This window comes from Dermacentor albipictus, chromosome 4, assembly GCF_038994185.2.
Source record: "Dermacentor albipictus isolate Rhodes 1998 colony chromosome 4, USDA_Dalb.pri_finalv2, whole genome shotgun sequence".
NCBI classification, from domain to species: domain Eukaryota; kingdom Metazoa; phylum Arthropoda; class Arachnida; order Ixodida; family Ixodidae; genus Dermacentor; species Dermacentor albipictus.
In genome coordinates this window covers 49323388-49335916 of record NC_091824.1, presented here as the reverse complement: position 1 = coordinate 49335916, position 12529 = coordinate 49323388, and the positions used below count along the sequence as shown (strand labels likewise).

Below are 12529 nucleotides of genomic sequence, written 5' to 3'. Positions count from 1 at the left end.
ATAAACAATAGCCATTTATGTGATCATAAAAGAAAACTGGGCTGAAAAAAAGAAAGCTTCATTCGAACTCAAGACATCACATTCCCAAGTCAGACACCTTGACCACTAGACCATCTTAGCTGTTCTGAATTAGTGGAATAGCGGAAGCATCTGGGCAAATACTGCGTATGTCATGCGCGGGGAGTCTGACGTTTCGAGTAGTTGAAGACATATGCGACTGCAAAAGAACAGCTGCCCGATTTCTCATAAAAAGTCTGAACCTTACACATATAAACATAATGCCTAGCAAAAATGGGGCACGTATGACGAAAGAGAAGACAAGGATTAAGCTGTTGTTTTGACTCCTGCCTGTCCCTTTTGCGCTACACAATGTGTAATGCAATATCAGCCATTTTCCATCAGTTTCTTTTGCTCAGGTACATATATGTTACAAGGATTGTCAGGAAATGAGGAGCCTCTACACATATCTACAAGGAGAATGGCACAAAAGCTCTGTTCTGTGCAGACACATCCTATCATAGGAAATGTAGAATTTACTTGCCTGTCGTAATTACATGTCATTTCCTTTTTTTCTTCTTTTTTTCACCTCCTACAGGTGGCCATATTCACGCAATTCGTGAATTCTACTTTGCTAATAAGCACATTTAAATGCATGCGCCAAGGCAATACATCCTTTTAGAAGGAAATTAATCTTCCCGAAACTCTTTACAAGTTATAGAAACTTAAATATAGAGAGTACAAGAAAGTATTCACAGTTGAAAACAACATGTCCAAATATGCTCTTAAGGTGGAGGTTTTGAAAACATTTTCAAAAACTTCTTGCCAGAAATGTTCCTTCAACATTTCATAATACAACAAGATGTGCACATGCCCTTCAAGTCATGTCAAGAAGCTTTCTAGAAGTTTTGTGTGTTACAGGTAGGACCTTCATTTATTGCAGAAAAATTAATGGTCGAAATTATCATGTCAGTACTCCTTTAATGGCTGCATATGGCTTACAATATGTATATATCAAACAGAACACGGAGTAACTACAGAGGTTTTCGTAAGGTTGATAGGCTTGAGGTGCAGCCTGCAGGCACATCAAGAGTTGAAAGCACCCATACCAATTTGTGAACGTCCTTGCATAAAAGAACGCAATGCGGAAACCTATCAACTACTGCTCTATAACGTAACCACTGAGATAGGCAATCTTCCTTGTCAGTCGAAATACATCACAGGTACATCTGGCTTGTAGCTTTTCTGCTTGGTGCCATGCACCTATTACGCTCATTCTCTTTCTTATTTCCCTCAGACATGCACGTTACAGATTGTGCAATAAACATTATCTTTTCATAATCTGTGCCTTTTGCTGCCCCCTTGAACCTACTCTGCCTTTTTTTACATAGCATTTTATATGCTGCTTAGAAACACAAAGCCTAAAACGCAGCGAGCTCAGTCTCACAGAGCAGTCTGGCAAGTTACCTACTTTGACTGCTGTGGCAACGGGGGTGAGGTTGCTGTGGTTTTCATCGGCCAGAACGTGTTGAGGATGACCTTGGCAGAGCCACTGGAAGCACCGCAGGTGATTGCGCGCGGCACAGACGTGCCACAATGTGTTGCCCTGGCCGTCGGACAGGTTCCAGATAAGTTGCTTTTCCATGTCGCGCAGGCTGTGACTCTGAAAGTTGTCACAACACATTTGCTGACCTTAGAAATCGATAGCCTTGGAATGATCAGATGAGGAGAAATGATAAATTTGAATGGATACATGAATGGTCATCTATGCCTGCCATTCTATTGCTACATACAATTATCTGCGCGGACCGCACAAATAAAAATGGGTTAGAGCAGACTTTGCAGGCACTCCCAAGTCATGAATACCAGTTTGCCTATATCTCAGAAAAGAAAAGAATGCAATCGGTGTTTATACCAGTACTAACAAGTGGGGCCAAAACTTGAAGGATTACAAAGAAACTACAGAAGTAGTTAAGGACTGTTTTGCGAGCAAAGCCAAAGAATAAAAAAATTACATGCATAATATTAAAAGGCCCTTGAAGCAGTTTGGACAAATCTTGTGGATATGTAGGGTACAGCTACAGCTAAACATTCTCGCCACAATTTAAGTGAAGCGTCTCATGGAGTGAAGCGTCTCATGGAGAGCTACGGACGATTATAAGTTATCCTCCTCCTCATCCCTCTCCTCAATTCTCCTCAACTCATTCGGCAAGCGATCAAGGCTGTGCTCCGCCTTCGCTAGCTCTGTGCCATGATGTGGCGTCGTGTCATCTACTTCCAGTGTCTTGGAGCCAGTGTGCGAAGCCTCTCCGCTAGCTGACTGGCTGTCAAACTAGAGTGAGGGCTATCCAAGCAGCGTGAATTGCGAGCGTTCTGTTGCAGCACCGAGCGTGTCTGGTATTCCGGTAACCGCAGGTGAGCTGGGCATTTCGACGGATGGGCAGAGGCATAAGCTAAAGCCCCTCCATACAACTACTGCTGTAATGAAGAGGGCTTCGGCAAAAGCACCGTGCGGCCGAGTGTCCTGCACGGTGCAGCCACCTGGTGGTGCAGAGCTTAGCCAGCCAAACACAGAGCTAACATTGCCTGTAACGAAGCGTAAAACATTTTAAACATTTAAAAAGACAACGTATTCACAATTGCACTACTGCCGAAAATTTACACCAGCAGCAAAGTAGAATACAGTTGGTTACTGCTACATTAGCTCTGTGTTTGTCTTGTTGAGCTCCATGCCCCCAAGTGGCTGCACCCTGCAGGCCACTCACATTTGTGCCTCCACCAACCAGGCAAAAAAAGATGCTACACCTGCGTTTACCGGAACGCCGGACATGCTAAAGCTCTTTATTGCAGCAGTAATCCTCCAACGTGAAGTGACGCGTGCAAATGCATAGATCCTGGTGCCAATTGGATATCAACAGCCTGATTCACTGCAGCCACTTCGCTCGCCAGAGGGACACGACTTTGCAACTTGACATGTCACCAACTGCTAGGTTTGCAGCCCACAACGAAACAAGGGCAATGCACAGCCCTCGTGAAAAGAAACTCCGAGACTAAAACTGACCGTAAAGCTTGTGTCAACATGAAGCATGTTGTAACACAAGCAGACAACACCTGCACTGTGCCAGAAGTGTTCAAGTGTAGTGATAAATTGCTGTTGTGTGTTCTCTTTGTTACTTATATTTTTTATAGAAACAAATTAACCAACATTCCAACAATTATGAGCAACATCTGTTCATCATAAAGTTGGAAAAGTTATTGATGCTGCAACCTGGGTAGCCAATTGGATGGCTCGGCCAAGTGACATCATGTGTATGAGCTACGTAGACTAACAGGGTGGCTGAAAACTCGGAGGGATCAGTGCTGCTGCGATCGTTAGCGATGTGCATTTTTAAAGTCTTATAATAAATGACAGGCTTCACATGGAATGCTTAAACGTGTCGCTTAATGATCAGAAGGACCTACCCGAACAACTCAGTATGTTTGTACAAAATGGTTAAAATCATTTCAGGGTCCCTATAAGAGATAAGGGAATGGCAGTGTAATTTAGAAAGCAAGTATAGCAGCTAGGTGATATTCTGGATTTATAATAAGTGAAAGAAGGGAGACTGGGAACATCATTAGGGTGATAGGCAAACATTGTTGCTGCCTGTCCCTTGCCTCACTATCTCCTCCAGGCAGTTCTTTCAACCACTGCTCTGACACGAGTCAAACTGGCACTTTTCTGGCTGCTGTGGTGCAGCTCCCCAATACCAAAGTGAGCCTACTGTCAACAGTGATTTATCGATCGCTTTTCGGCAAGAGCACGCGGACTTTAGCAAAAAGTGACCAGCCGGCCGACACTAGTTTCACCCACCAGGGCGTCCAGGTCGCCCTTCTTGGCGACCCTGAAGATGGCGCGTATCCAGTGCGGCACCCTGGACAGCGGGGGTTGCTGCGCCGCGCGCCGCGGCGGCTGGCTGCGCAGGGAGAGCACCGAGCAGGCGTCGCCGCCGCTCTTGAGCTCGCTGTCCGACGCGTACTGGCGCGACCAGTCGCGCGGCGGCGGCGGCGCGGCCTGGCCCCCCGGGCGCCGGGCCGGCCGCCGGGACGCCGCCGAGGCGGGCAGCCACGGTTCGGCCCTGGCCGCGACGTCCCGGTGGTCCTGGGCGCCGCGGGCCAGCGCGCTCAGCGTGTCGATGATCGACACGGTGCGCAGGTGCGACGGCCGGCGACCCGCCGCGGCGCCTCCGACCCCGGCCTGCGCGGCGGCGGCGGACCGGCGCGGCCGATGCTGCTGCTGCTGCAGGGCGGAGGGCAGCTCGCACAGGCGCAGCAGGTCGCGGTCGTCGAGCACGAACTCCTCGAGCGCGCTGGCGTCTGGCGGCCGCATGGCTTGCGGGCCCGAGTTCAGCGCGCGCTCCCAGCCGGGCGCCGGCGGGGGTGCGCCGCGGGGCGTGCTGGTGCTGGGGCACAGCCGGGCCTTGGACGCCACGGCTCGCGGCTGGGCCAGTGGCTGCGAGGGTTTTTAGATCGGGGGCGTCAACAGTTCATTCGCTCAACGATTGGACCGGCATCGGCCGGAATATGCGTCTCCACATGCTAACGAGGTGTGAGATATGCATGGTAAACCGCTGCGCAAGTGCGTGGTCGTTTTCCGACGGCCCGATTTCGCACCATGTCAGTGGCGGGAAATATCAATTTGCATCGGCCTTCTGAAAAGCAGCACGGTAGCATTACACAGCCTTATATCGGACTTCCTGCACGATGCGCACTTACAATCGTTCTTATAAGTTTTTTTCTTTTTCTGTGCTTCAAGGAAACCCGCACTTAAATGAAATAAACTGTGCTTTTCACCGTGAGACACCGCGTTTACTTTCTTGCAGCCATGTAGTCACGCGCCCAAAAATCAGCGTGCACCGTCGGTTATTAGCGGAGAAAATGGATAATTCTTTCCCTGTTGAATTTCGCTATTGAATTTCGCGCCCTAGCCACTTCCCGATACGCTGTATGACGACACGGTATTTCCGTATACGAGCAGTGTTAATGCGAATTGCATTATTTGCCTACTTCAGCCGTTTTGAGCCCGCATATATATATATATATATATATATATATATATATATATATATATATATATATATATATATATATATATATATATATATTATCTTCTTACCCGCACCCAGTAGTCTAAGTTGTCTGCTTTATCTGCCCACTAGGTATGTGCTCGTGGTCATGACGCCGTTGTTGTGAGTGAATAAACTTTTATTGGATCCAGCAAAACGCCATAAAATCATCGATGAGCCGTCGTGGTCGTACCAGCGTCGTCATTACAGCTTGGCTATCTTGCCCTCGTCATGCCGTCGTCGTTACGCCTTCTACCACGCACCCAGTGGCCCAAGTTGTCTAATAGCATGAGCCACTAGTTAGAGCTCGTGGTCGTTGCATCGTCGTCATTCCAGCTTTGTCATCCGACTCTCGTCATACAGTAGTCATGCAATCCTTGTCGCACCGCCACCGTGATGCCGTCGCGGTCATTCAATCGTCGTCGATCCAGCTTCGTGATCCGACTCTCGTCATGCTGTCGTCGTCATGCCCTCTACCCCACCCAGTAGTACAAGGTGTCCACTTGCTTGGACCACTAGGTATGTGCTCTTGGTCGTGATGCCGTTATGGTAGTTCCATCGCCGTCATTCCATCGCCGTCATTCCATCTTCGTGACTTTGCTCTCATTATGCCGTCGTTGTCACGCCTTCTACCCCGCACCCAGTGGCCCAAGTTGTGTAATATTCCGGGCCACAAGCTATAGCCTCGTCGTCGTGATGCCATCATAGCCGTTGCATCGTCGTCATTCCAGCTTTGTCAACACTCTCGTCATGCCATAGTGGTCGTCACGCCGTCGTACAGTCGTCGTGCATTCCATGTCAGGCCGCCATCGTGATTCTTCCGTGGTTGCTCAATCGTCGTCATTCCAGCCCCGTGATCTGACTCGCCATGCTGTCATCGTCATCCCTTCTACTCCGACATAGTGGTCCGAACTGCCTAATTGCTTGGGCCACAAGGTATGAGTTGGAAGTTGTGATGCCATCGCAGTCGTTGCATCGTCGTCATTCCGGCCTTGTCATCCGACTCTGGTCATGCTTTCGTCACCGCGCCATCAACGTCAATCTTTCGTCATTCTAACGTAATCATACTGTCGCCATTCAATCGTGATTATGTCACCCTTGTCATGCCCTCATCGCCACACAGTCGCTATCATGTATCCGGCATCAGACCGTCGTCGCCATGCCGTCACGCCAACGTCGTCATACAGGTTTCATGATAAAGTCATCATTGCGCCATTGTCATCATACACTCGTCATCATCCAATTGTCCTCATATCGTCGTCACGCTATCGTCTTCATACAGTCGTCGCCATGAATTTGTTGTTGCACCTACATCGATCGTGATGCCGATTACCTCGTCGCCATTACAGTCGTTCCATCGTCATATCATTTCCATCGTACCATCGTCATCACGCTGTCGTTTCACCATCGTCATCACTTCTTTAACGTCATCTCATTGTCGTCATACCCCCTTCGTCGACCCATCAACGTCATTCTTTGTTCGCCATTCTTTTATTTATTTATTGTAAGGCTTTACGTGCCAGAACACACTTTCTGATTATGAGGCACGCCGTAGCGGAGGACTACGGAAACTTTTCGCATTTCGCCGCCAACGAAATGCGGCCGCGGCGGCCGGGATTCGATCCCGCGACCTCGTGCTCAGCCGCCCAACACCATAGCCACTGAGCAACCACGGCGGGTATTGTTCGCCATTCTATCGTAATCCTGCTGTCGTCACTCAATCGTGACGTATCCGTTGTCATACCGTACGTCATCGTCATTGTCGTCATTCCAGCTTCTTCATCCGGTTGTCGTCGTACTGTCGTCGCCGCGCCATCGTCATTGTCCTCATGTCGTCGTCACGCTGTTGTAGCACCATCATCATAATTTAAGAATCTCATTGTCGTTAACCGCCTTTTTGTCCTTCCATCGATGTCATTCCTTCTCCGTCATTTCATCATCACTGCGTCGGCGTCATACAGACGTCTTCACGCCGCCGTGCTCATGGGTGATCTTGGCAATACGGTCTGTCGCTACATTGCTATTCGCATTACCGTCGACAGTCATCGTGAGATGAGTCCCGCCGTAATCCTTATTCAGGAAAAGTTCACAACGCTCACTACAGGCTTAGTCCTTCGTTAGTTTAGAATGCAATGTAAATATTGTTTGTAGCATTTAGCGAGTCACTATCCCAGCCGATACCGTCAGACTCATTAAGTCTCAAGGAGAAAGCGCGGTAGTTTCAAGCGCATCTCGAGTGCACATAATTCCGCAGCTGTTCATATTCACTACACTCTTAGGTTTCTCTCCTATACTGACAGCGTTGCGTTTTCAGTTGGACACATAGTTAACATGTCAAAGTGGCCACTTCATCAGACCGAACCCGAATACGACTGGAGAGTTCATAAGACGAAGTACAGCATTTTCATGCACACAAATGTGCAACCAGCCGGTGGGTGCACGGCCCATTCCTAAGCATGCACCTTAGGCCGTTTCGTACCTGTTTGGTAATGCTCGATGTTGTTTTCGGGCGACCACTGGTGCCGGCAGCTGGGCAGATCCTGCGGCAAGCCTCATGGTCAGGAACGGCGCGACGGTTTCGCCTCGTGGACAGCACACCGTGCAGGTTCGATGCTGCGGGGAGGAAAAAAAAAGGCTGTCACCTCTTCTGTCGACGGGTCACGTGCAAACAACACGCTATAAGCGATCAACACTGCAGCGCTCGGTCGTAGGCGCACAGTGTACAGCACGCGCACAGTCCACGCGCGTCGGCTAAGACTGGTAAAGACGAACGCATAAACAACCGCGCAAGACAGATCGAGGGGCGAGCAATCCGTTTCGATATTCATGAAAGGCCCGCACTCGCCTCGCATGACTTCACGGGGAGCCTGCGACGCTGAGTACGAGGCCGTGTACGACGGAGCGCCAGCGCATGAGTTCTTTACGCTGTTCACCTGGATGGTCGCCCGTGTCAGAAACGCTCAATCCACGTGGCACAGGTTACGACAGTGATTTTCGGGAACACCAACCGACTTGCGTTGCCTTTATTTTGTATATAGCCATCGCGCGGTTCTGTCGCGTCCCAACTGCGACGACTGAAACGGAAGTTCGTTACAAGCGATAAAGTCGTTACACGAGCTTTGTGAGCGGGATATGTAGTTGGCAGCAATTCATAATTGTGCCTATCGCGAACAAAAGATAAGGAGGCGTGTTGGTAACCAATTCTAAAACGCCGGAACAGGGCTAAAACGACGGTTGTGTCTCTCGTCCAAGTTGCACCGTTTTATAATTACAGCGACAGTTTCAATCAACTATAGTCAAAACATGAATTCTCAACGAGTGTCTGCGTTTGTTCCTTCTCTCGTCCTTGATTTACCCTGAGCGAGGTTCGGAGAGGCGCTGGTCCTGCGTCATGTGACCCTGCAGCACTAAGGATTCTGGTTCCTACAACCGCCGGATCGAAGCTTTCACACACTCTGGTTATACTCTGTACTGCGCCTCCGCTCGCCAAACGTACCAGATTGCCACGTGGACGGTACTATAGAAAGTTCTAGCTTCTCTATTCTATCCCCCTTTCCCCCACCCCAGTGTAGGGTAGCAAACCGAATGCTGTTCTGGTTGACCTCCCTGCCTTTCCTATCCTTGTTTTCTCTCTCTAGCTTCTCCGTAAATTCTTACCGTCTCCGGATTTCCGGGTACCGGAGCCGTGGACGGCAGCAGCAAAGCTGGTAGCGACATCTTGCGACGCTTTGTCCATGCTACAATGCGTTCGAAAAAATTTTCGAGTCGCGTGAGCGTTCTGATCGAAGGAAACAGCAAAAGGTTAACGATTGTGTCGCTACCAACGCTTACACCAGTAATTAAGCTGAATACGGTAGGTCAGCGCGGTAGCTTCAGTATGATTTTTTTTCGTGCTCTCTGGTTAAGCTATGCGTCACTGACGCTACCAGCGCTGTTGTACACCTCTCGGTATACCGGTAACTAACAGCAGCTAACACTCTCTAATGTCCCCTGGTATATAGCGGTGTGCTCGTTTTTTCCTGTTGGAAGAAAATGTGGTGCCCGCACGCAACGACAAGGACAGTTGTTTGCAGGTGCGACGCAGCACCGAGTCGACGCGTTGTAGGAAGTACAGCGCCATTCAATCCAAGGCCTTCGGGCCCGCGCAAGTCACGATTCCCGGCGACGCCCATGCGGCTCACGTGAGTGAGTGAATAAACTTATTGCAGGTCCGGCGAGGACGCGAACTCGTCGCACATGCAGCCGGCTAGTCCCACGTCGGGACCGGCAGGTGCAGCCCACCGGCCCGGTCGCGGGCACGCCGGAGGGCCAGGATTTGCAAAAAGCGTTCCTTCACCTGTGGCAAGGCGACTGAATTTTCGCCATCCAGGTTCTGGTCAGGCAGCTAACTGTAGGTCAAATAAAGACTGCGTCTGCTCAATGCGCTCAACGTCGTGAGACAACACTAGAGCGATAAAGGGCTCTATATCTGCTATACTGGACTCCTCTCCGGTGTTACGAACTCAACAAGCGGGACTATACGAACACTACGCGCGCAACGGCGTCGCAGTACATCAGTCACGTAACCTCAAAATATGTTTAGTGTGCACTGACTGCAAGGGTTCTGCGTCGTCACGCTATAGGCTCTATAAGATACGGACTATAGTGCATGGGGGCCGCGGGCTCTGCAGCCTAATTTTCGTTGCCTCGCGTTCCGCGCCGTGCATTATCCCTGCAGGTATACACGAGTAATTTCGTACTTGCATACCGTCTCCATCAGGATCGCCATAATATACCCGCAGATAGAGGTGTTACAGGGCAGAGGTATTGCATTTTTCGGCGACAATAATGCTGCTGTCTACGACAGTCCGAAGCGCGGAGCTCTCGAAAGCTTTCGCAAAGACCACGTGATGCCTGCCCGAGTGACCGCGGCCCTGACCGCGCTCGCGAGTCCAGGCGCGTGTCGCTCGTTTTGCAACGAACGCGGCCGTCGCACCCTGCAGGGCAGACCTGTCGTGCGCGTCAGCGGGCGGACCGAGGGTCCCCCGCATCGGTGCGGGGCGGCAACGGGGGGGAGGTCAAAAGTGACAGCACACCGGCCTCGGCAGGCACGCTGTCGCCGCAGTCGTGAAGAAGATGCGTCACAAGTGGAGGGGGGAGGCTGCGGCAAGAAAAGCGGAAGAGAGCGCGCTTTTTTTGAAAAGCGAGCGCGGGCCAGATGAACGGCTGCCGCGATGCAATGGCTGAGGGCATGATCGGCACGGTCCGCCCGCGGGGCCTCCCCCCCCCCTCTCCCCCATCTCGCGGGCCCATCTCGGAGGAGAGTCCACGCGATACCGGCGAGATGCGCGCGCCGTCATTACCGCAGCGGCGGCGGCGGCAGCAGCACGAGGCGGCTGCGAGAGCATCGGCGGTCGGTCGGAGGCCCCTGGCGAGGCACGACCGCCCTCTCGGCGCCCTGGGGAGAGCGATGCGCTGCCCCAGGAATCTGCAATTACCATAATAGTGCCTCCAACGATGCCCAGGCCTGCGGCTCGGCATCCACTCCCAGTGATTAGAATTCCTTCGGTAAATATGGCCACCTCGGGGCAGGAGGAGGGGGAGCGGGACCGCGCGCCTCCTCGCCGACCTGCGCCGGCGAGGCCTCTGCGCACGTGGCACACATTGACTTGTAAACGCCAGCGCCCGCTGCACGCATTCGACATGAACGCGCGCGCCGCCACGCTGTCGCGGACGACGATGCGGCGGTGGCCCTCGGCGAGGCGCCGGTGCGCGCAGGGGGCACTTCCGTCGTCTGCACACTCGTCCGTGCCTCTTCCGAGCTGTTTTAGAGATTGCAATCCAGCTGACTAGCCGCCCAAATCAACGCCTTACTGAACGCGTGCGCGTGCGCGGTGACCAACTGCGTACGCGTACAGCCTCTGTCACATATGATTGACCAGAACACGCACCACGCACGTTTCTTGCTTCTGCTGCAGAGGTACATTGGTGATTTGTGGTTGGCGTACCTTGAATGTGCTGGCTAATTAATGCACCTTCTTTCCAAGGCATTCGATGTTTGCTCGTTACAGCCCGCGTTTGTTAATAAAGCCGCTAGAGATGTGTCTTCATTGTTCCGGTTAAGTCTGGCGGCGGCTGTATGCCAGCGCGACTCGGCGTTGACGGGAGACGCAAGCGGAACACACCCTCGATGTGCAATCCGATTCGCCCGGACCGGTGTCACTTCCGTGATGGTGCAGAACCGGTCCGGCACTTGATGCACGAACCCTGCACTGTATAACCCCATCCCGCAAATGCGGGGGAGTGCTACGAACGTGGTATGCACGAAGCCTGCTCTGGGTACAACGAATGGCGACGTGTAGAAGACGTCATGTTGCAGTGGTGAAAGCAATAGCAAGCAGAGGCACATTCTGCACTATAGTTTAGGAATCGCAGGAGAATGGGCGATGTATAAAAAAACATGGCGGCCATGACGTGTTTCCGGCTCCCGCACTTAGTAAAAGCAAATCCTTCGAGATTCACTTTTGTTATTCGCGAAGGGGGGGGGGGGGAGGTCTCCTGTAGACAAACGGGAGCCATGAGGGTCCATGCCCCCTTTCCTATTTCTGTACGGTATGCGAGTACCTACATTAGCGGGCTGTTGGAAGTCAGTCACCCGATTCTAGAACAAAAAAGTATTCGCGCGAGTCACTGTAGTCCAAACGAGTTGCAGTATGCAGTTAAAGGAACGCTCGTGCTACTATACGTTTACTGTACGTTTGAGGCGCAAACAGCACGCGCAGAGAGAGGGAGGGTCACGTGACACGTGGTATTCGATGGTACTCCCCCTCCCTCCACCTAAATGGGACAGCATAACCGTCGTCATTCAAGTTTAAGCAATTTACTAAGCATTTGTTACGCAGCTTACAGACTGTCGTTGTAGGTACTAGGCAGTTTGCATTCCTCACAAATCCAAGTACCGAGACCGAGTGCGACCACACTGAGTTAAGTTAACACTGAAGAAACAGTCTGTCTTGTTCCAAACTTTGTTTCGCATGCATGTTTACGAAGCGAGTGTGCACGCACGCACGAGCACACAATGAGATAGATAGATAGATAGATAGATAGATAGATAGATAGATAGATAGATAGATAGATAGATAGATAGATAGATAGATAGATAGATAGATAGATAGATAGATAGATAGATAGATAGATAGATAGATAGATAGATAGATAGATAGATAGATAGATAGATAGATAGATAGATAGATAGATAGATAGATAGATAGATAGATAGATAGATAGATAGATAGATAGATAGATAGATAGATAGATAGATAGATAGATTCAAGAATATGGTAGGGAGGAAACAGAGCTCCTCCAAACATGTCAGTGTGACCTTGTGTTTCATTATTATTTTTTTTTTCGCTATAAGCATTCGAAGATGTCATACCGACAAAGCAGAA

At 50.8% G+C, this 12529-nt stretch overlaps 1 protein-coding gene across 2 annotated transcripts in view; it reads right to left on the bottom strand.

Moving 5' to 3' along the window:
* The window catches only part of LOC135913409 (uncharacterized), a 134574-nt gene that overhangs the window by 31004 nt on the left and 91041 nt on the right, over positions 1-12529 (bottom strand). For both annotated transcript variants that reach the window (XM_065445992.2, XM_065445993.2), the window contains 3 exons: positions 7582-7715; positions 3851-4489; positions 1469-1660 (listed from right to left, as the gene is read on the bottom strand). In XM_065445992.2, the coding sequence (XP_065302064.1) occupies positions 1469-1660; positions 3851-4489; positions 7582-7715 (965 nt within the window). The remainder of the gene's footprint in view (positions 1-1468; positions 1661-3850; positions 4490-7581; positions 7716-12529) is intronic.